Genomic DNA, 24,615 nt, shown 5'->3' with positions numbered 1-24,615 from the left:
GGCACACAATCTTTCTGCTTCTTTTCTAATGTTGGTTCATTTTCTGTTGCAAGAACAGACCGCCACAGGATGGATGAGTTACTAAGGAAAGGAGGTTTGCTTAGGGCACATCTCTGGAAGTCCAAGATCTGCGTCTGGCCATGGGTTTCTTGATGGCACAGTCCAGTAGGCTGTTCTGAATGGCTTGTGACACAGAGTATACGTGTGCGTGTGTGTGTGTGTGCGTGCGTGCGCATGTGTGTTGCTTCTGGTTCCCTGCCTCTTTACCTAAAGCCCCCAGGTCTGGGTATTCCACCCTTATGATCTCATTTAATTCAAGTTGCCTCCCCCGATCCTCCTCTGAATGTCCACCCTTCAAGTTTCACCACCATCTGTTGAGTGCAGGTTAAGATAGCGTGTACATTAGGCCTGCACCTGTGCATTCATTCAAACAACTACATATGGAAAATATCCAGGAAGAAGATGACATCTGTCTTAACATGTATGGGTCTTTTTGGTCTTGTCCTTATTCTCTTCCTTTTGGGGACCAAGCTCCAGTGTGGGGGGGACAGGCAAATGCAAACCCTGGCATTTTTGTCCCACAGAAGCCGCAGCAGCCAGACGCTCAGCCCCGAGGCCAGCGTGGATGAGGGCGGAGTGTTCGAGAGCCTGAAGGCAGAGACAGCGTCCCCGCCCGCTCTCTTCTCTGGCCTGGCCAGCGCCCTACCCACTAACCCCTTCCCAGCCGGCCTGGTGCTGGGGTCAGCGGCTGGCGGCGGGGACGTGTTCATCCCGATGCCTGCAGCCAGGGAGGAGACCGGCAGCCGCAGCAGCGAGGGTGGCACCTCCTACCACCACCGCCAGCCCCATCACCACTTCCACCACGGAGGCCACCGTGGAAGCTCCCTGCTGCAGCACGTGGGCGGGGACCACCGTGGACACTCGGAGGAGGGCGGCGAGGAGCAGCCAGGGACCCCCGCACCTGCACTGTCCGAGCTGAAAGCCGTGATCTTCTGGCTGCAGAAGGGACTGCCCTTCATCCTCATCCTCCTGGCCAAACTGTGTTTCCAGCACAAATTGGGTGAGTGGCACCATGGGCCTATAGTTCCTTGGGGTAGGGGGCCCCCCGGCATGGCCAGAGCAGGACAAGGCAGCAGAGGCTGTTGTGGTGACCAAGTGTTCAGGGCATAGAGTCCGACCTGGGTTCAAATTCTGACTGCTTAGCTGTGTGCCTTTAGGCAAGTCATCTGGCTTCTATGAACCTCCCTTTCCTCCTCTGTGCAGTGGGTGAAGGTAGATACTTCTCCCCCCCCCCCAAGCCAGGTAGGGTCTCACTCTAGCCCAGGCTAACCTGGAATTTACTGTGTACTCAGGGTGACCTTGAACTCAACAGTGGTCCTCCTATTTCTGCCTCCTGAGCACTGGGATTAAAGACACATTTTTTTAAGTTTTTTTTTTTTAATTTTTATTTATTTATTTGAGAGTGACAGACACAGAGAGAAGGACAGACAGAGGGAGAGAGAGAGAATGGGCGCGCCAGGGCTTCCAGCCTCTGCAAACGAACTCCAGACGCGTGCGCCCCCTTGTGCATCTGGCTAACGTGGGACCCGGGGAACCGAGCCTCAAACCGGGGTCCTTAGGCTTCACAGGCAAGCATTTAACCGCTAAGCCATCTCTCCAGCCCTAAAGACACATTTTAAATTGGTGATTTGGTGGAAAGGAAGGAGTAGCTTGTTTTGACTAAGAGCCCAGGCTTCCGGGATGTCAACTTCAGCTCTGCCCTTCCTAGCTGTGGGATGCTGAGTTTATTATTTAACCTGTCTGGGCCACAGTTCCATCATCTGTTCAATGCAGGTAGGCCTCTGTATCCACAAGCCTGGTATCTGTGGATTCAAACAGTCACCTGTGGAAAATGTCCAGGAAGAAAAACTGTGTCTGTATTTAACACGTGTGGGCCTTTTTGGTTTTGTCACCATCCTCTCGTCAGTGCATTAGAGCAGTTACTTGCGCAGCAGTCATATTGCAGGAGACAGTAAGAGTCACACCCTGAGGAAGATATAAAGTGCCCACGAGGAGGTGCTTAGGTTTTATGCAAACCTGTGCTGTGTTGGGGGCGGGGAGTGGTTAAAGGCGCTTGCTCCACAAGCTTGCTGACCCGAAGTCCGTCTTCCCTCACCTACGTAGCAGCTCACTAATCCCAACAAGCCTCCAATCACTGGGAGGCAGAGTCACGAGAATCCCAAAGCTCGTGGCCAGCAGGTCTGGCCTTCCAGTAGTCAAGTACAAATACCAATACGAAGAGCCCCTGTCTAAAATGAGGTGGAAAGAGAGAACCAACAGCCCAGGTTGTCTGCTGATCACCACACGTACACCGTGGCACACGTGCGTCCATACACACACGCATACAAACAATAAGAGAGGGTGGTAGAGGGAATTATAATGAGGTTCAATAAAAAGTGTTGTGTGCCATAACTGCATATAAATTGTACCTGTCGATTAAAATAAATGAGAAAGGAAATACTTTTAAAAAGAAGTAGGGGCTGGGGAGATGGCTCAGTGGTTAAAGGCACTTGCTTACAAAGCCTGATGGCCTGGGTTCGATTCCACAGTAACCACATAAAGCCACTGCACAAAGTGGCACATGAGTCTGGAGTTCATGTCCAGTGGCAAGATGCCCTGGTGCACCCATTCCCCCTCTCTCATTCTCATTCTCTCGCTCTTTTCCCAACCCTCTTTGCTCGCAAATATATAAATAAAATTTTTTTTGTTCATTTTTATATTATTTTATTTTATTTGAGAATGACAGACAGAAAGAGGCAGAGAGAGAGAGAGAATGGGCGCTAGGGCCTCCAACCACTGCAAACGAACTCCAGACACGTGCGCCCCCTTGTGCATCTGGCTAACGTGGGTCCTGGGGAGTCGAGCCTCAAACCGGGGTCCTTAGGCTTCACAGGCAAGCGCTTAGCCGCTAAGCCATCTCTCCAGCCCTATAAATAAAAAAATTTAAAGAAATGCAGTTAAGAAATCCACACCATGTTATATGCTCAAGACTGGACAAACTTGCTGATTGTGGACTCCGTGGGCATGGTAGGACAACCCCACAGATACTCGGCTGGCGATGCCTCATGGGGCACAGTGTGCAGGTCATACCGATAGAGCGCGTAGGGTGGTGCCTGGCTCAGAGAAGACGTCGTACAGGTGCGCGTGGTCACCTCCGTTCTGTTCGTTCCCAGCACACATGAAAGTACCCAGCAGAGCCTGGCACACAGCAGGCCCTCAGTAACACCTGTTGGTGTTACCAAGGTGATGACTTGTGGGTGCTTAGCCAGGTACCTGACACATGCTCTTCGGTCCCCCCATGGTCACTGGCACAGTGTCCTTACTGTCACTGTGGTCATGGGCCACGAGGCTGCTGTGCCCTGCACTGCTGATCAGCCGTGACATTCACCCTGCCGTGGGAGTAATGGAAAAATGGGGCTGTGGCCTACTTCTTCCCATTCGAGGAAATCTCGAGAGGAGTTTGTCTTTTATTTAAATAGTTATTTGCCAGCAGAGAGAGAGACACAGAGAGAGACAGAGAATGAGTGCACCGGGGCCTCTAGCCATTGCAGAAAACTCCAGATGCATGCCACTTTGTGCATCTGGCTTAATATGGATACTGGGGAACTGAACCCGGGTCATTGGGCTTTGCAGGCCAGCACCTTAACTGCTGAGCCACTTCTCCAGCCCCAGGCCATCTTTGTTTCTTCTCCCCCCACACACACACCCTCTGGTGAGCTCTGGCCAACTCCCATCACCCCACCTTCCTCACTGGGGTACCCCAATGTCACCACCTGACTTTTTGCTCTTAGCTGTCAAATCAGCCTATCGTCCAATGTCACCCTGCATTCTGGCAAATGCCTAGCTAAGTTTTGGAGTTTTGTTTAGGTTTGTGTTATTGTTTTGATTTTTTCTTTCTTTTTGGTTTTTCAAGGTAGGGTTTCACTCTGACCCAGGCTGACCTGGAATTTGCTATGTAATCTCAGAGTGGCCTCGAGTTCATGGTGGTCCTCCTACCTCTGCCTCCCAAGTGCTAGGATTAAAGGTGTGCACCACCACACCCAGCTTGTTTTGATATTTTTATTTATTTATGGGGGCGGCAGACACAGAGAGAGTAAGTATGGGCACGTCAGGGCTCCGGCCACTGCAAACTAACTCCAGATGCACACGCCACTTTGTACATCTGTCTTACAGGGGTACTGGGGGATCAAACCCAGGCCGTCAGGTTTTGCAAACAAGTGTCTTTAACTGCCAAGCCATCTCTCTAGCCCTAGTTTGCTTTTCTGAGACGGGGCCTTATTTGTAGCCCTGACTGGTCTCAAACTCACTATGTAACCCCAGACTAGCCTGGAATTCACAGCAGCCCTCCTGCCTCTCCCTCCCAAATAGTGGGATGTGCCCCTGAGCCAGCCCTCGTGGCTGAGTTTTATCCTTGTGAATGACCATTGCCTATCTCAGTGGCTGGCTGGCTGTGACAGGATCTCACTGCATACCCCACAGGGCCTCCAGCTCTGGATCCTCTTGCCTCAGCCTCCTGAGTGCTGGGATCTCAGGCATACAGTGTGTTTTGTTGCATTTGCCTTTTAATTTTTATTTTTTACTACTTATTTATTTGAGAGAGAAGAGGGGAGGGAGAATGGGTGCACCAGGGCCTCTTGCAACTGCAAACGAACTTTAGACACACTCCTCGCTTTGTGCACCTGGCGTTACCTGTGTCCTGGGGAATGAACCTGTGCTGTAAGGTTTCAAAAGCAAGCACCTTTAACTGCTGAGCCATCACTACAGTCCCTATTTTTTTTCAGTCCCTATTTTTTTAAATATATTTCATTGGGCTGGAGAGATGGCTTAGTGGTTAAAGCACTTGCCTGTGAAGCCTAAAGACCTAGGTTGGACTCTCCAGTACCCATGTAAGCCAGATGCACAAGGTGGCGCATGCATCTAGAATTTATTTGCTGGGGCTAGAGGCCCTGGCATGTGCCCATTCTCTCTATCTCAAATAAGTAAACCATATGTGTGTGTGTGTGTGTGTGTGTGTGTGTGTGTGTATACACACATACATACATATACATACACACACACATATATGTATGTACATATACACACATATATGTATGTATGTGTGTGTATATATGTATATCTTATTCATTGATTTGAGAGAAAGTCAGAGAGAGAGCACATGTGTGTATATGCGTGTATGCATGCATGGAGAAGGAGCCTCCTGCCACTGCGCATGAACTCCAGACACATGCACCACTTTCTGCATCTGGCTTTATGTGGGTTTTGGGGAATTGAACAAGACACATCAGGCTTTGTATGCAAGTGCCTTTAACTGCTGAGCCATATGTTTTAGATTCTTTTTTAAAAAGTATTTTTATTTTTTAAATTTATTTATTTGAGAGAGAGGAGGAGGAGGCAGAAAGAGGCAGATAGAGAATGGGTGCTCAGGGCTTCCAGCCACTGCAAACAAACCCCAGATGCATGCGTCCCCTTGTGTATCTGGCTTATGTGGGTCCTGGGAAGTTGAACCTGGGTCCTTTGGCTTTGCAGGCAAATGCTTTAATGGCTAAGCCATCTCTCCAGCCTGTTTTAGGTTCTTTAATGTGAAAGGAAAGTAGACAAAATGACCATGGGAGTTACTAATTCTTAGCGGAAAAAATTCACCTTCTAGGAAGTAGCTCTGGAAAGCACCTGGGCTGATCCTTCTATTTAACTTTTTTTTTTAAAAGAAAAGCCAACTCTAACCACATCTGTCCCACCTACAAGTACTGAAGAAGGATCCCAGTGATCTTATGCAGGGAGCGAGCCGAGGACCGAGTGAGGCCAGCATCGGCAGCGGCGGGAGTCTTGGAATCAAATTCATTTCCTTCCTCCTAGCTGCCCGGACGTCACTGCGTGTCAGCTCAGATTCCCTTCTTCCCTCTAGCACTGAGTGTTCATTCCTGATGGCGTTCTCCCCTTTTTCTGTGTGCGTTGTGGGTATGGCTCACACCCCTCAAGTCCTTTATAAGGTCAGAAAGAGTTAAGAGGCACCATTTGCTGAGCCTCCATTGATTCTGTCCTGCACGTGTCCTGCCTGCGAAGCGGGCGCTGTCACCGTTCTGCTCTTTGAGTAGGTGCCGGAACCGGGTCTCAGAGAGGTGCGGTGGCTTGTCCACGCTCCCACAGCGGAGGCCGCAGAGCCAGCCCTTGAACTCAGTCTGTGCACACAGCTCATGCTGCTGGCCCAGTGCCCTGAGATATAGCCCCTAAAAGTCAGGGGACTTTTCCCCCCCTTTATAATTAGCTTGCACACTCCCAGGACATGCGGGGTGGTCTTCCAGCACTCCTGGGGTCCCGGGCCGAGCGTGAGGAGCCGGAGCGTGTGGTGTGCGACCTTCCGTCCTCTTCCCGCAGGCATCGCCGTGTGCATCGGGATGGCCAGCACCTTCGCCTACGCCAACTCCACCCTCCGGGAGCAGGTGTCCCTGAAGGTGAGCACCCTGCGGCTGCCGTCACAAGTGACCACGGGTTCGGTAGTTTAGAATAACCGCAGACCCAAAGCCTGAAGCAGGTCTGTCGAGGTGAAGACCAAGGTGTCCTGAGGCTGTGTTCCTCTGGAGGTTCGGTATTCCTTGCCTTCGATGGTCACCCAGGGAAACGTCATTCTCCTTTTTCTCCCACTTTCAAGGTCCCTTGATGACACTGGGCCTTTTTAGCCCATACAGGACGCTGTCTCCACCCCAGGGTTAGCTTGTGAGCAGTGTGAGCTCTAGCTGCAGCCTTTAAAAATTTCCCCTGGGCCCTGTCACCTGACTTGGACTTAGGTTCACTTGGACTCCACTGGTCAGATCCCCAGAAGGAAACAGTCACGCAGGGTGACCTGGAATTCACTGTGTGGTCTCAGAGTGACCTCAAACCCATGGCAACCTTCCTACCTCTGCCTCTTGAGTGCTGGGACTAAACACATGCACCACCATGCCTGGCAGAGAGAGGGGAGAGAGAGAGGAAATATGAATGGGCGTGCCAGGGCCTCCAGCCATTGCAATTGAACTCCAGACACATGTGCCACTTTGTGCATCTGGCCTTACGAGGGGACTGGGGAATTGAATTCAGGTCAGTAGGGTTTGTGGGTAAGTGCCTTAACTGCTAAGCCATCTCTCCAACCCACAAAATCATTCTTATTCTTGTTTTTTTTTTAATTATTTTTTTTATTGAAGAAAGAGGCAGATCATAGAGAATGGTTGCGCCAAGGCCTCAAGTCACTGCAAATGAACTCCAGACGTATGTACCGCCTTGTGCATCTAGCTTATGTAGGTACTGGGGAATTGAACCTGGGTCCTTGGGCTTCACAGGCAACCACCTTAACTGCTAAGCCATGTCTCTAGCCCTATCGCATTTTCTTTTTTTTAATATTTTTTGTTCATTTTTATTTATTTATTTGAGAGCGACAGACACAGAGAGAAAGACAGAGGGAGAGAGAAAGAATGGGCGCGCCAGGGCTTCCAGCCTCTGCAAACGAACTCTAGACGCGTGCACCCCCTTGTGCATCTTGCTAACGTGGGACCTGGGGAACCACGCCTCGAACCGGGGTCCATAGGCTTCACAGGCGAGCGCTTAACCGCTAAGCCATCTCTCCAACCCCCTATCGCATTTTCTTGAAGAGCAGTGGCTCAGAGAGAAAACTGAGTTCCTGGCCTGAGGTCACACACCTAGACAAGTGGGCATCAGGATTTATACCCAGAGCCTGTGTTCATTTCAGGAGCGAATCCTAGTTTTCCTACCCACCAGCAGTAGTTCCCTCACTATTCTCAGCCTTGAAGAGGGGTTTGCAGGTGGCCCTCAACATTATGAGAGTTCAGCTTACAGCCATAGTAACAGGAGTTGGGAGGGCAAGGCTGGAGGTGTCCCATTGCTGGGATAAACGTCCAGACCAGATACAGTTATGGGTGGAATGGATTTATTTGAAGCTTACATATTTAGGGGAAGTTCCATAATGGCAGAAGAATCTGACCCCCCTTTCACGGGACCACAGAGAGAGAGGGATAACCACCCACACACCGTAAGCAGGCACACTCCAGGCAGAACTTCGTATTCCTTTAGATTGGAATTCCAGGCCCGCCACGCCTCGGGGCCGGACCCCAGGATCCACCCACGGTGACACCAAGTTACAAGCTCTAGTAAAGCTTCTGCCTCCCAGGAATTTGAGGCCCGCTCCCGGTCAGCCACAGGATTCTACAGGAAAGCAAAAGCAGCCTCCAGGGTGCTGGGATGTGTGGGAGGCTGGATGAGCCCAGAGTATCTCCACCTTACTGATTCTTTCAGCTGGAAGTGAGCTTATGAGGACACCGCGCAGTGTGAGTCAGAGAGCATCGCAGCTCCAGCTCCATCCATTCAGACCCATCAAGAGAGTTTAATGAGACAGTGCGCAGGAGGTGCGGGGAGCATTTAATTGAGCGGTTCTGGGAAGCGGTGCTTTCTGAGGAGCAGGTGGTCCGGAGAAGGACCCTGGCTTCTCTGACTTTCCGTAGCATCGTCTGCTTTCTGCAGACCTGGAGGCCATCTTCGTCTGCCTTGGCTCTTGACTGCTGAGGTCCAGAGCAGGGGATGGGCCAGTGGCCCTGCTTGACCCTTGGTCTCATTTTCATGGAAGTCCTTTCAGCTGCTGTGAAAAACAGAAGGGGGACTCAGTGCCGTAGAGGGGAGCTTTCGGGCTAGCTCTCGGAAACAACCCCACAGTTCTGGACGTGGACATTAGGGGTTGAGAGGACACCGCATGGATATGCCTTCGGAGGACCTTGAGCCCCAATAAGACCAGGCAGAATTTTTTTTCTATATGTGCATATTTTATTTGGGAAATTATTTAACAATATTTTTATTCATGTATTTGAGAGACAGACAGACAGACAGACATACAGTGGCCTCCAGCCACTGCCAACGGCCTCCAGACACATGCACCACCTTGTGGCATCTGGCCTATGTGGGTTCTGGAGAATCTAATCTGGGTCCTTTGGGTTTGCAGGCAGGAACCTTAACCACTAAGCCATCTCTCCAGCCCTAGGAATATATATATTTTGTTTTGTTTTGTTTTTGGTGTTTTGAGACAGTTTCTCACTATATAGTCCATGCTGGTCTCTAATTGCCTATATAGCTCAGGCTGGCTCCAAACTTTCAGCCCAACTGCCTCAATACCAGGGTGGCCACTGCGTGCCCCCTTGCTGTGTGTGCATATTTTCCATGCGCAAAGGCCTCGGTGACCTTCAGTAAGTTTAGGGTCTGCCTGGCTACTAAACGATTTGCTCCTTGTGCATCACACCCTGTCCTCTCGGCCCCTTGCTGCTGCTTTTTTTTTTGCAGTGCATCACGGTGTAGATATATGGAGAATTAAGCTGGGACCCACCCTTTACTAGGGAAGGGAGGGCTGCTGTGTGGTTTGGCACATTGATGAGTCACTGGTTGTAGGAGATGGCTTCTCCCATCTTCAGCCTCTCCCGCTCTGAGATAATGGTGGAGAGGGGGCTGCTGGCTGACGTAGGCACCCTGATAAAAAGCCAAAGGTTGTGTGTGGGTGGTGGCTTCCCTCCATCCTCAACTTCTCTGGGATAATAGGTGGAGATGTTCTGGTTTGCTCCTTCCTCTGGAAATGGGCCTTGCAGCAGAGCCAGGGCTCTGGGCTGTTCCTGGAGACCGCGTGTGTGGAGCGCTTACGGAAACCACAGGGAAGGGGGGCTGGCAAGGCTATGAGCTCATCCTGTTCCCGCAATGCAGCCACCCCAGTCTGGGCATGACTGCCAGGGCACGTGGCAGGACCATGACCTTGTCTGCCACCTCTGAACATTTCCTGGGATTGCTCTCAGTCCCAGATGATGCTGGGAAATGGCAAAGTGAGAGGCTTTTTTTTTTGAGGCAGGGGTGGGCGGGTCTCACTATGTAACCCAGGCTAGCCCTAAACCCATGATGCTTCTGCCCCAGTCTCCCAAGTGCGAGGATGGCACACATCCCATCTGGGTGTCTTTTCAGCTTTCCTGTTAAGGGACTTGGCAGGAAGAAGGATGGAGGAGGACTAGACTGTGAAGAGCTTTGGTGGCCACCTGAGCTTAGGCCTGGCAGAGTGGCCCAGCAGTGAGTGGTGAGTAGGGAGGTAGTCCAGAGGTGTGACAGGAAAGGAAAAGGAAATAAAAAGACAATGGACCAGGTGTGGTGGCCCACACCTTTAATCCCAGCACTGGGGAGGCAGAGGTAGGAGGATTGCTGTGGGTTCGAGGCCATCCTGAGACTAAATAGTAAATTCCAGGTCAGCCTTGGCTAGAGTGAGACCCTACCTCAAGAAAACAAAACAACCAAAGAAAGACAATGGAAGTTCTTGCCAAGTACACCTGAATCCATGGTGGAGTTCTCAAGTTGTTTTTTTTTTTTTCTTTCTCTCTGGCATGTGCAGACACTGTGTGCCCCGTGGGCGTGCTTGCGGAGGCCAGAGGAAGATGTTGGGTGTTCTCAGGCTCCCTTCTGCCTGGCTTTCCCGAGATGGTGCCCCTCGCTGAACCTGGAACTTACTATTTTTTGGTCAGGCTGGCTGACCAGGGAGTCCCAGTGATCCTCCTGTCTCTGTCCCCACTTAGAGCTGGGGATTAAACTCGGGTCCTCCTGCTTGTGCAGCAAGGGCTTGTACGCACCGAGCCATCCGTCTGGGGTTCGAGTCTTGACATGAGGTCTTACCCCTGAGCCAAAATACGAGTTCAAACCAGAATGAATGTTTATATGACTTAACCCTTAACACCACCCTGTCTTCAAGCGAAGTGAAGACGCCAGTGCCCGTGAGCGATGGTTACTTCACCTCTCTGTGCCCAGTTCTTTACAGGAAGTGGAAAATGATGCTAGGTGCTCTTCTAGCACTGTGTGTACACTAATTCTCAGAACTCAATAAGGTAGATGCATCTATGGACCCATTTTACAGATGGGACAACACAACGAGCTGAAGTTCTATGGACCCATTTTACAAATGGGGCAATACAACGAGCTGTAGTTCTATGAACCCATTTTACAGATGGGACAATACAACGAGCTGTAGTAGCTTGTTCAGGGTTGGACAGCTCCAGGCAGCCCAAAGCTGGAGACAAGTGTGCTGTGTCCAATGCAGATTGCAGACTTAAATCTAGGCCACACAGCTCTAGAACCTGTGCCATGAACCATGTGTTCTAGTCTTTCTGGATGATTCCCCAAGCAGGTGTCCACCATTCTGTCGCCGTCTCTGAGACAACTCCGTGGGTCCCGGTGAGATGGGGAGATGCCAGCGCCCTGTCCTTCACTGTTAACCTGGCTCCCTCCAAATGCCCGGGACAGTGGGGTTCCCGCTCCTCTGGGCTCGCAGCCATCCCCATGGGTCTCTTGCTGTGTCCGCAGGAGAAGAGGTCGGTGCTGGTCATCTTGTGGATCCTGGTCTTTCTGGCAGGGAACACCCTGTATGTGCTGTACACGTTCAGCTCCCAGCAGCTCTACAACAGGTGAGAGGGGCGTCCACCCCTTCTTTGGATACGTGGGGGGCCTTGCAAGGGCTTGGGGTATGCCTCCACTCCACGTGAGGTCAACACGCAAGCGTTGCGTTGCGATGCAGCTATCAAACGCCACGCTGTTGTCATCTCGCGTGTATGTCCAGGACAGCACTCCCTAGAAGAAATAAAAGGCCAGCCTTGTATGAGGTTTTACATTTTCTTTTGTTTTGTTTTGTTTTGTTTTTCCCCGGTATGAGTTGTATAGACGCATGTATGTGGAGGTCCAAGGACCACCTGGTGTCTGTGCCTTCACCTTGTCTCAGGCACGCTGTCCTGCTGATCACTGCGGCGTTTGCTAAGCTAGCTGGCTGCGTCTCGCTCCTGCTTCTGTTCTAGACATGGGTGCGCTACAGCATCCAGCGTCTGCGCGGGTAAAGCCTGAGGACACTTTGGGAGCTGAAATAAAAAGTCACATATAGAGATTGAGAGACGGCTCAGTAGTTAAGGCATTAACTAGCCTGTGAAGCCTAAGGACCTACGTTCCATTCCCCAACACCCATGTAAAGCCAGATGCACAAGGTGGCACATGTATCTGGAGTTCGCTTGCAGTAGCTAGATGCCCTGGTGTGCCCATCCTCTTTCTGTCTCTCTGTCTTTCCTCTCTCTTTCTCTCTCTGTCCTTGCAAATAAACAAGTAAATATGGCATTGATTCTACTTAATGGAGGTGCTTGGAATAGTTTAACTCATAAAAAGTAGAATGAAGCCAGGGGAGGTGACACATGTCTGTAACCCCAGCACTTGGAAGGTGGAGGAAGGTCTGTGAGTTTGAGGCCAGTCTAGGCAATATAGGGAGAGTCTGTCAAAGAACGAGAGAGGGTGGGAGAGAGGCAGGGAGAATGGGTGGGGGAGGACTGAAAGAGGGAGGGAGAGCTAAAGGGAAGGAAAAGAGGGAGGAAAAGGGAGAAAGGGCGAATAGGAAAGAGAAAGAAATAGAAGGGTGGTAGCTGGCACTGGAGAGAGGCAAGGATGGCATTGTTTTAGTTCTGTAACACGAGAGAATTTCGAAGGTGGATGACAGATTCCAACAGTGTGAATCACTCACATCCAAATGTACACATAAACACGATCAAAGGAATAAAGTTTACATGTGTTTTGTCACAATTAGAAAAAAAAGTGCTGCTAGTATCATTCCATGACAGAATGGATATTTTAGCACCAAAAATTCGTTAAGGATGGAGAACAATCCTGTGGGTGGAATAGATTCTGCTTAATTTTAGAAAAAGTATTTGGAAATCATTGAGTAAGAGAATGTTACTCACTGAGGCTGGGGATATAGCTCAGTGGTACTACCAAGTGCTTTTAGCATATGTGAGCCCCCAGGTTCAACCCCAGCACCACTGAAAGAATAAAGGAGGACTGGAGAAATGGCCCAGTGGTTAAGGTGTCTGCCTGTAAAGCCTAAGGACCTAGGTTCAATTCCCTAGTACCCATGTAAAGCCAGATGAACAAAGCGGTGCATGCATCTGGAGTTCATTTGCAGTGGCTGGAGGCCCTGGTATACCCATTATCTACCTCTCTCACTTGCTCACTCTGTCTCTCATAAAAGAATTACAGTAAAAACAAGAATGAAGAAAAGGGAGGGAAGAAAGGGAGGGAGGGAGGGAGGGAGGGAGGGAGGGAGGGAGGGAGGGAGGGAGGGAGGGAGGGAGGGAGGGAAAGGGAAAGAAGGAAGGAAGGAAATGTCTGTCACATGTACCACTAGGTGTGAAAACGATCAGGACAAACTGGATGAAAACTCAAGCGAAGCTTTCAGGTGGCATCCACCTGCTTGGAAAATGGGCATGAGGCCCAGGCGTGGTGGCGCACACCTTTAATCCCAGCACTCGGGAGGCAGAGGTAGGAGGATCACCATGATTTCGGGGCCACCCTGAGACTACATAGTGAATTCCAGGTCAGCCTGGGCTAGAGTGAAACCCTATCTTGAAAAACCAAAAAGAAAAGAAAATGGACACAAGGCAGCAGTTGTCATGATGCGCCTTAGAAAGAATCTTGAGAGCTGGTGCAGGGCATCCGCACACATCTCATGCCTGCATAAGTCACCTATGGTCCAGCACGGCAGTGTCCTGGCTGGGGAGGGCAGGAGATGGAGTTTGTCTGTAGTTTGGGGGAACTTCCCACTCATGCCATTCTCTGGTCATGATCATGTTCCAAACCTTGGATCTCAGTGTCCACATCCCGCCAGGGCTCAGACCTCGGTGCCCCCATCCCGCCAGGGTTCAGACCTCGATGCCCCCATCCCACCAGGGCTCAGACCTCGGTGACCCCATCCCGCCAGGGCTCAGACCTCGGTGACCCCATCCCACCAGGGCCGAGTCAAGCACAGAAGGAGAGTGAGGGGGAGGACAGAAGAGAAAAGCAGCAGATCTGAGGTTTTGTGCTCTCTGATGCCACCAGTCTGGGCATGTCACTCCAGGAGTCACTGTCTTATTTAACTTTCCCAATAACCCAACAGGGAGGCACCGTTCTCATTTCTCCAGAGTGGATCATGACTTTGAGGCCAGCCTGAGCTACATGGGGAAACCCTGTCTCAGGAAAAATGAAAACAAAAAACGGGCTGGAGAGATGGCTCAGCGGTTGAGGTGCTTGCCTGCAAAGCCTGAAGACCCAGGTTCAGTTCCCCAGTACCCACGTAAGCCAGATGCACAAGATGGCACACGCATCTGGAGTTCATTTGCAGTGGCTACAGGTCCTGGCGCACCCATTCTCTCTCTGTCTCTCTCTCTCTCTCAGTAAGTCAACTGTGTGTGTGTGTGTGTGTGTGTGTGTGTGTGTGTGTGTGTGTGTGTATTTTATCCATTGAACTGTCCCCCATCCCAACTCTCTATGCTTTTCAGAATATTTGGAAAGCCAGGACTGACGGACAGCATTCACTGCAGCAGGATGCTGGGGTCCACATTCACCTCTGCCCCTCAATAGCTAGAGGACCACCTTGTGCATGTTTCCGTGCTTTGGTTTCTTTACCTGCAAAATGGCATGGATAAAAGTGCCACACTCTGGGCTGGAGAGATTGCTCAGTAGTTAAGGTGCTTGCCTGTAAAGCCTAAGGGCCCAGGGTCAGTACCCACATAAAGCCAAATGCACAAGGTCATGCATACATCTGGAGTTTGTTTGCAGCAGCTGCAGGCCCTGGCTTGCCCATTCTCTCTATATATGTGCCTGCCTTTCAAATAAATTAATAACTAAGTAAATATTTATTTTAAAAAGTAATAGCCTCCTAGTTTCTGTTGTCACTGTCGTCACTGAGTAGTGAGGGCTCCAGTACATCTCTGAGCTCACTGAGTCCTGCCAGTGGGGAAGAAATGGTTCCTGTTTTACTCAAGGGAACATTGGGCATACAGAGCTAGCCTGATCCACAAGGTCCAGTCTGGATTTGAATGTAAGACTCTCAGGTACTAGTGCTCTTGTGCCATTGTTATTTTTTTAAAAACATTTTATTTTTATTTATTTATTTGAGAGCGACAGAGAGAGAGAAAAAAAATGGGTGCACCAGGCTTCCAGCCACTGCAAACGAATTTCAGACACCTGTGGCCCCTTGCACATCTGGCTAATGTGGGTCCTGGGGAATCGAACCTCTAACCAGGGTCCTTGCCTTCACAGGCAAGCACTTAACCGCTAAGCTATCTCTCCAGCCCACCATTGTTATTTTTGAGAGAGCTAAAGAAGCAGAGAAAGAGAGAGAATAGGCATGCCAAGACCTTTAGCTTGCTGCAAATGACCTCCAGACACATGTGCCCCCTTGTGGCACATTTGTGACGTTGCATGCTTGCATCACTGTGCATCTGACTATGTGGGACCTGGAAATTTGAACATGCGTTTTTAGGCTTCACAGGTAAGCACCTTAACCACTAAGCCATCTCTCCAGCCCTAAAATATTTTCATTTATTTATCTGAGAGAGAAAGAAAAGAGGCAGGTAAGAGAGAGAGAGAGAGAGAATGGGCATGCCAGGGCTTCTAGCCACTGCAAACAAACTAGGCCCGTGCACCACCTTGTACATCTGGCATTGTATGGTTACTGAGGGAATCTAACTTTGATCCATAGGCTTTGCAGCCAAGCACCTTAACTGCTGAGCCATCTCTCCAGCCCCAGTCTTCATGTGCAAGGTGAAGCTAAGCAGTGCTCACTGCCAGAGACTACTGGGAGGGCATCAGGAGATGCGTGAGAAAGAAGCTTGGCATGGTGCCTGGCATGTCACTTTCCCTCCCTCTTCTGCACTGTGGCTTGCTTCCTCTCTTCCTTCTACTACCCTATTTTGCACTTTAATGTATTTTTTATTTATATTTATATACTTGACAGAGAAAAAGGGGGAGAGAGAGAGAATGGGTGAACCAGGGCCTCCAGCCACTGCAAATGAACTACAGACGCGTGCGCCCCCTTGTGCGTCTGGTTAACGTGGGTCCTGAGGAATTGAACCTGGGTCCTTTGGCTTTGCAAGCAAACACCTTAATTGCTAAGCCATCCCTTTAGCCCTTTTGCACCTTAAAAATGGAGAGATGACTCAGCAATTAAGAACACTTGCCTGCAAAGCCTAGCAACCCAGGTTCAGTTCCCCAGTACCCACGTAAAGCTAGATGCACAAAGTGGTGCATGCATCTGGAGTTTGTTTGCAGTTGCTAATGGGCTTGGTGCACCCATCCTCCCCCACTCCTTTCTCTCTCTCCATACAAATAAATAAAATATTTTCTAAAAATGCCCCAGTCCAGTCTCTTCATTTAGCCCACAAGGGATTGAAGCTCAGAGACGTTAAGAGACCCACGTGAAGGCTGGAGGGATTCTCAGTGGTTAAGGAGCTTGCTTGATTCCCCAGTACTCACATGAAGCCACTTGCACAAGGTGGCACCTGCATCTGGAATTCCTTTGCAGTGGCATGCCCATTCTCTCTCTCTCTCTCTCTCTCTCCTTGTAAATAAATAAATAATTTTTTCTAAAGACCCACCTGAGGTCATACAACAGGGTTAGTAGCAGGACATTGAGGTCTGACTTCAAGTTCAGTGCACTCTTGTTTTAAAAAATTTTTTTCTGCTTATTTTTATTTATTTATTTGAGAGCAACAAACAGAGAAAGAGAGAGAGGCAGAGAGGGAGAGAGAGAATGGGTACACCAGGGCCTCCAGCCACTGCAAATGAACTCCAGATGTATGCGCCACCTTGTGCATCTGGCTTACTTGGATCCTGGGGAATTGAACCTCGAACCGGGGTCCTTAGGCTTCACAGGCAAGCGCTTAACAGCTAAGCCATCTCTCCAGCCCAGTGCACTCTTTCTTACTGTTTGTTTTTCGAGGTAGGGTCTCACTCTAGCCCAGGCTGACCTGAAATTCACTATGTAGTCTCAGAGTGGCCTCGAACTCATAGTGATCCTCTTACCTCTGCCTCCCCAGTGCTGGGATTAAAAGCATGCACCACCACGCCTCGCCAGTGCTCTTCCTTTAGGTGACACTCACTTGGCCCCTCACTGAGCAGGAAGAGCTGCCGAGGTCCTGGCCCTGAGTGAACATCTTGCCCCTCTGAATCTCCCCCAGCCTCATATTCCTGAAGCCCAACCTGGAGACCCTGGACTTCTTCGACCTGCTGTGGATCGTGGGGATCGCAGACTTCGTGCTGAAGTATGTCACCATTTCCCTCAAGTGCCTCATCGTGGCCTTGCCCAAGATCATCCTGGCCGTCAAGTCCAAGGTAGGTAGGCGCCTGCAGCAGCTGCAGCCTCCAGGCACCCCCAATCGCATTAACCATGCATGGGATTCTGGGAAGCTTCTGGAGGAACTCACACCTGCAGTGTGACTTCAGATGGGTCTCTCCACCTCTCTGAGCGAGAGAGAGCTGATGTCGTCCATGTCATTTACTATTGTAATTCCTCACACCGATCTTCCTGGTTGGCACCTTCTGGTCACACCTCCATCCTCTCAGTCCATTTCCTCTACGCTGGTGCGATTTTATCTACTTTGGCCTGAGGGAGGGAAAGAGTATGTGGACGTGTGTGGTGTCCTTATTAGCTGTTGTCCTTCTGTGACTTCTGGGAATTTATTTGATAAAAGGGACTGAGGCTTAGAAGGAAAGAGCTCTGTGATCACTTGGTGATGTCTGCCATGGGCACAGAAAGGGGAAGTTGGCATAGTGACGTCTTGCAGTGTTCCGAAGGAAAATGCATTGGGGCGAAAGGTCTTGTGGAAGAGCCGCTGGGATTCAGAGGACCAAGAAAGGTCAGGACAAAATGTTAACCTCTAGCAGTGCTTCCGTTTGATGACCCACAGAGAACCCAGACGGGCAGACTGAAAATACCTGCCTTCCATTCTTTAAAAGCTCTGGCTGTGCCCCAGGCTTTCCTCAGCCAAATAGCAGGTTAGCATTGTTCCTGAGTCTCGAGTGACAGCTGACCTGACCTCTGTGCTGGGGTGATCTGTGAGCAGCTTCCTTTCCTCCCCACCATGCAGTGGTTCGGGTGAGCAAGCATGGAGGTGATGAGGTGTTCTTAGAAGCTACAACTCTGGTGCCCTAAGGCCCTGCAAAGAAGTCATAAGTGGCTTACAGGCAGAAAATGACCAGGGGAAAGTCAAAAGGGAACACTCGGCCTGAAGAAGTAAGTCCTGACTTTCCCAAGACCCCGTGACCATGGCCATCTGCTCATCCAGCTCATGCCATGTACCTGGAGGCACCGGAGGCTTGAGTCCAGAAAGCAACATGGCCAGTGGTTATGCACAGGGTCCTTGACATCAGCTACGTGGTGTTCGGCTCCCGGCTTGCTTCCTCTCTTGCTGTGTACAGTTGAGCAGATGATGAAACCTCTCTGAGCCCTGGTTTCCTCATCTGTCAGCTGCTCGCAATGCTGCCTGCCTTCGTAGGCAGCGCTTTGCTGCAGCCCCAGTGAGTGGTAGAAACGACACAGCACTTCAGTGTCTCCAACCTGCAGTGCTTAGGGTCACAAATGTTTCAGAGTTTGGACTATCTGCTTGTCCAGAATGAGACATGCTGGGGTTGTCATGCAGGTACAAGTACAGAATTCATTCTTGCTCCATCTATGCTTTATAAACTCAGTCTGAAGGTAGCTTTCTTTTTTATTTTATTTTATTTGAAGTGAGGGTCTCACTCTATCCCAGGCTGACCTGGAATTCACTATGTAGTCTCAAGGTGGCCTCAAACTCACAGCGATCCTCCTATGTCTGTCTCCTGAGCGCCGGGATTAAAGGCGTGCACCATCACAGCCGGCCTGAAGGTCGCTTTCTACAGCTGTTTCAGAACACCTGCATTCTGTCTGCAGCGTGTCATGTGAGGCCAGGGGTGGGATTTTCTACTTATAGACTCACATCAGGGCTGAAAAACTTCCACATTTTGAGCCAGACGTGGTGGCGTGTGCCTTTAATCCCAGCACTCAGGAGGCACAGGTTGGAGGGATCGCCGTGAGTTCGAGGCCACCCTGAGACTACATAGTGAGTTCCAGGTCAGCCTGGACCAGAGTGAGACCAAAAGAACTTCCACGTTTTGGAGCATCTGGGATTTAGAATTTGGGGCTGAAGGTTGTTCAGCCTTTCCCAATATTATCTAATCTTTTACCATACCCATGGATTTCTCCCAGCTGTCTGAGCATCTAGGCCAGGTGGTCAATTTCAAGGTTTCATGGGCCCCATACGGTGGTTTCATATTCTAGAACTGGGAAGCTCAGGGTTCTAGAAGCTTCCACTTGGTTTCGTTCTCTAAGCAGTGATAGTTTGGCCATCGAGGATTCAAGAGTTGCACTGCCAGCTTCCTGGAAGCCCATGAGCTTGACCAGGAAGAGTTTAAGGCCTCCGCCGCCTGCGTGAAGTAGGCCACTCACTCCCTACAGGGAGCGTCTGTAGGCACAGGGCACATCACCAAGCAGTAGGACTCTCCCCTCCCTCGAATCACCCGACACCTGGCACTCCTGGGGTCTTCTTGGCTCTCCATAACCAGCAGGATCAGTCTGGAGGGCAGGACAGGCAGCGGCCCTAGGCCAGCAGGCAGTCACCCCACCCCACCCCCAAGTCTGAGCTCTTAGTCTCTAGGAGGGACCAAGGCATCACCCAGGAGGAGGGATCCTGCAACCATGCTTCTAAAAGTAGGCTGACGGGCTGGAGAGATGGCTCAGTGGTTAAGATACCTGCTTGCAAAGCCTGGATTCGATTCTCTGGTATCCATGTAAAACCAGATAAGCCAGATGAACAATGTGGCATATGCATCTGGAGTTTGTTTGCAGTGAAAAGAGGCCCTGGTATGCCCATTTTCTTCCCCTTTCTCTCTTTCAACCCCCCTTCCCTTCCAAATAGATAAACTTATTTTTAAAATAATTTTAGTTACTTATTTGCAAGTAGAGAGAGATAGAAGAAAGACAGACAGAGAATATGGATGTGCCACTGCACACAAACTCCAGATGCACGTAGCACTTTGGGCATCTGGCTTTACATGGGTACTGAGAACTAAAACATGGGTCATTGGGTTTTGCAGGCAAATGCCTTAACCACTGAGCAATCTCTCCAGCTTCCAACAAAAATGTTTGTAAAGGGATGGAAGGATGCAAAGCCAAAGGACTCAGGTTTGATTCCCCAGGACCCACATTAGCCAAATGCACAAGGGAGCACACATGTCTTGAGTTCATTTGTAGTGGCTGGAGGCCCTGACATGCCCATTTTCTCTCCCCCCTTCTTTCTCTTCCAAATGAATAAGTAAATATATATATATTTAATATATATATATATAAAATAAAAAAAAATAAGCTGGGCATAGTGACACATACCTTGAATCCCAGCACTCAGGAAGAGGCAGAGGTAGGAGGATTGCAGTGAGTTCGAGGCCACCCTGAGACTACACAGTGAGTTCCAGGTCAGCCTGGGCTAGAGTGAGAGCCTATATCAAAAAAATAAATAAATAAAAATTAAAGTAGGCTAAGAGCTGTGAGTGCAAAGTAGGGTCTCCCAGGGGCCTCCGCGGCTACAACCGTAGCCATGGTCTGTGATGAAACATTGATGGGGACCACTGCTATACGCCTTCTCTGTTTGGAATTCTCCAGGTCAGATTCCTGGGGCTGGGGTCTTGCCTGCCATGGTTGCCTTTAAGACCATCCCTTTCACAGCTCGGGCTGGCCCGTGAGTGAGTTCATGTGGATCATGTGCCCTCCTCTTTGCCAGTCAGCTGTCAAGGGGAGGCACGGTGGGACCGTCAAACATGGCCACCTGAGGACGGCTGTTCCCGCAGGGGTGGGCTGAGTCAGAAATCGGGCTGATGTCCAGGCACGAGCTCAGTGTCTCCCTGAAGCCTGGGCCTCCTCCCACGGATTCTGGCTCTCCGAGTGTGGCCTTCCACACATCTCATTGCTCATGTCCACAAGCTGGGAGTGACCTTGAATTAATCTCTTTGCTGCCTCCTGTCAGCAACCCACTTCTGTCCACTTTGCCTTCTAAATGACCCTGACGCCCATCCTCATGTCTTTTCACTGACACCACCCTAGCCCTCACTGGTGAGACCAAAGGGGCCTCTCTTTGTCCTCTCTGAGTGCTTCCGTGAGCTGTCTCTTACAGCCAGAGCAGTGTTTGAAAACAGCTAATCGGATCGCCTCTCTTTGGCCCCCTCCCCCCCCCCCCCCCCCCCGCTGCCTTAATCCCCTGCCCCTGGAAGTGAGGGCATCCAGCTTGTTTGGTAATGGAACAAAAGCATCATTGTGCACATGGTGCGTGAGGGGCGGTGTGTACTCATAATACATGGAGATACAAAGACGGATGAATTCCATGAACAGGAGGTAATGTGTGGGTGGACTGCTACGTAGGGGTTATGATATGGACGGCGAGGTAGGGGAGGTAAGGAGAGAGGAAGAAGAAGATGGATGATTGGATGGGAGAATGGATAGATGGATGGGTGGATGGATGATCTAGCCAGGGGACTGGGAAGATCACTCGGCACCTAAAGGCACTTGCTCACAAAGCTAGCACGGGGTTTGATTGTCTAGCCACCACATGAGCCAGACACAGCAAAACATGGCATAGGCATCTAGCATTCATTTCCCGAGGCAAGAAGCCCTGGCACATGAGCGTGCGCTCGCTCCCTCTCCCTCTCTCTCTCTCTCTCTCTCACACACACACACACACGTGCTAAATATATAATAAAGATAAATAAAGAGCCAGGTGTGGTGGCACACACTTTTAATCCCAGCACTCAGGAGGCAGAGGTAGGAGGATCGCCTTGAGTTCAAGGCCAGCCTGAGACTATATAGTGAGTTCCAGGTCAGCCTGGGCTAGCGTGAAATCCTACCTTAAAAAACAACAGCAACAACAAAAGATAAATAAAAATAAAAGAGAGCCAGCTGGGCATGGTGAATTGGAGGCCACCCTGAGACTACATAGGAAATTCCAGGTCAGCCTGAGCTAGAGTGAGATCCTACTTTGAAAAACCAAAGACCAACAAAAAGTAAAAGATAGATGGATGATCTAGTCACCTCTTGTAATAACAGTCAGTGCTTGGAGTCCATGTCAGCTCAATTCAGACCTCTTATTCATGGCAAAAATCCAAAGAAATCTCTCATGGGGATCGAAATCTACAAGTAAAGTAATACTTCTGGGTTCCAGAAAAGACCATGTAGGGACTCTCAGAGAAATGTGGAGGCCGAGGCAGGAGCCACAGACATAACTAAACATGCCCCATAAGCTAGGTGATAGGTGGAGTTGAGGCATTTGCTCCAGAACCATTTGCCAAGTGGCTGTGACGGGCGGGTTATGTTGAGGGCAGACACGGGGCGCCTCAGTCAACAAAGTAGACCGACCCCTTTCCCATGGCACTTATTGTACCTTGAGACAGTGATCTCATCCAATCCCACCAGGCCTCGAAGGGGAGATGCTGCTGAGAGGGGGCTTGGTTAAGCAACTTGAAGGACCGCACCCACCTTGGTGACCGCGGGACAGCAGTCCCAGGAGCAGGCGGCACGGACTCAGTCCCTCTGTGGGCAAGGCTCCAAAATCATTTCCTTCACAAATCGGGCTCCTAAGGCAAGGACTGCTGCCTCGGGTTTTTAACTTTAAAAAATTGACATAAAATTCACATAACATAAAGTTAACCATTAATCATTTCTAAAGTGTATAATTCTGTGACATTCATACAGTGACAGAACAGCCATCACCTCCATTAGTTCCAGGACATTTCTATCCCCAGAGGGAACCCTATGCTCATTAAAGTCACCCGAGATTCCTCCCCACCAGCCCCTGGGAACCACTAATCCACCTTCAGTCTTTTTGGGTTTGTCTCTTCTGGACATTTCACACACAGAATCGCCTCGTGGGGATTTACGTGTGGTTTCTATTACCTGTAACCCTGGCACTGGAAAAGCACAGGCAGAAGGGTTGGAAGCTCAGGGTCAGCCTGGGGACCTAGCAAGACCCTGCTTCCAAAGGAAAACAAGGGCTGGAGAGATGGCTCAGTGGTTAAGGCGCTTGCCTGCAAAGCCTAAGGACACAGGTTCAATTCCCCCAATATCCACAGAAGCCAGATGCACAAGGTGGTAAATGCATCTGGAGTTCGTTTGCAGTGGCTAGAAGCCCTGGCACACCCAATCTCTCCCTCTTTCTGTCTTTTAGCCTCTTTCTCTCAAATAACTTTTTTAAAAATAGAATAACCACCCCCCTCCCCCAAAAAAGACATTGTAACGTAGATCATGCCTCTCTGTGGCTGAATCCAGTTCCATGTGTGGATAGACCATGAGTGGGTTTTCCTTATCCAGTGAAGGACCCTGTGAGGAGGACTGCATGAAACAGCTTGTGTGCAAGTTCTCTAGTCATATGGTAATTCTATATTTACCTACTTGAGGAACAGCCAAACTGTTTCCTCCTGAGGCTGGGCCACTTGACATTCTCAGGGGCAGAAAGCCAAATAGTGCCCAGGCGTGGTGGCACACGCCTTTAATCACAGTACTCAGGAGGCAGAGGCAGGAGGATCGCTGTGAGTTCAAGGCCACCCTAAGACTACATAGTGAATTCCAGGTCAGCCTGGGCTAGAGCGATACCCTACCTTGAAAAAAAAAAAAAAAAAAAAGCCAACCAGGAAGAGATGAAGGAAGGTGCCCAAGGTCACTTAACTGCTAAGTGGCTAAACCGGGATTTGAACTCAGTCGGTCAAGACTCCAGATCCCTGCTGTGAATCACTAGACCATAGTTCTTCCCGTGTGAGTTTTCTGAACTCATTTTGGAAACCCCTCAGAGTTAATGAGGAGTCCCTACATAATGTGTACAAACCCTCTACCCCAAAGTCCAGTCAGGGGTCGCCCGCCTTCTTCATACTGTGGCATTGCCGTGGACCCCAGGGTGGGTTTGGGCCCTGGATGTCTCCTCCTCGCACTATTGAGGCATGGGTGACAGTTATTAATGCCTCCCTGGCAACTGTCCAGCCCCTTCTTTGATGATGATTATTTTATTCGGAGAGATTAATGTGCCAGGTCAGCACATAATCCGGCCTGCGGAAAGTGACGTGAATAGCCTTCTCAAGATAAATTGCAGGCTGGGAAAAGGTCCTCCGCCTCTCCTCGCCTGTCGGAGTATGCTGGCAAATCCTCATCCATCCTTGTCTGGGAGGAAGAAAGGAGGGTCTTCCTTGGCAGCTGGGGTGGGGCTGGGTGGGGGAGACACATCTGTCAGGGACCCCTAATGGCTCTCAACACAGATGCTCTTTGCGGGGGACCTCCACACCACCCGCTGAGAGGGTGGGCTGGATTTTAATATTGTAATTATTATACTGGGAGCCTTTGGTATTTGGCTCTGCCTTGATGGCCTGACTAGGGAGGCTCAGTGAGCCACCTTGCCTGGGGACTCTGGGAACCTCTTCATTTTCTTGCTTTTCTTAATCATCCCTCTGCCACTGCCAACTCCCAAATTCCCACCGGCCTCCCAGCGTGACGGGGTCTGTCAGGAGCCCTCACAGAGAGAGGACCTAGGAGACTAATGCTCCTTGTATTAAAGATGGTGGATTGAAGATGGCCACCCCTAAGTTTTAGCCAAAGCCCCAAACCATTGCCTTGGCCTGGTGTCCTGAGCTGCCCCTAATTGTTTAAAAGACTTTATTTATTTATGAGAGAGAGGCAGATTTTGTGTG

At 50.2% G+C, this 24,615-nt stretch overlaps 1 protein-coding gene across 3 annotated transcripts in view; it reads left to right on the top strand.

Annotated features, from left to right (window-relative positions):
• Rnft2 (ring finger protein, transmembrane 2) overlaps positions 1–24,615 on the top strand; it is a 78,115-nt gene that overhangs the window by 10,738 nt on the left and 42,762 nt on the right. For all 3 annotated transcript variants that reach the window (XM_045133011.1, XM_004664152.2, XM_045133012.1), the window contains exons 4-7: positions 585–1,060; positions 6,412–6,488; positions 11,395–11,495; positions 17,061–17,214. In XM_045133011.1, the coding sequence (XP_044988946.1) occupies positions 585–1,060; positions 6,412–6,488; positions 11,395–11,495; positions 17,061–17,214 (808 nt within the window). The remainder of the gene's footprint in view (positions 1–584; positions 1,061–6,411; positions 6,489–11,394; positions 11,496–17,060; positions 17,215–24,615) is intronic.

The sequence above is a fragment of the Jaculus jaculus genome, chromosome 13 (assembly GCF_020740685.1).
Source record: "Jaculus jaculus isolate mJacJac1 chromosome 13, mJacJac1.mat.Y.cur, whole genome shotgun sequence".
Taxonomy (NCBI): domain Eukaryota; kingdom Metazoa; phylum Chordata; class Mammalia; order Rodentia; family Dipodidae; genus Jaculus; species Jaculus jaculus.
The sequence above is the reverse complement of the archived record's forward strand: the minus strand, read 5'-3'. Positions and strand labels throughout refer to the sequence as shown.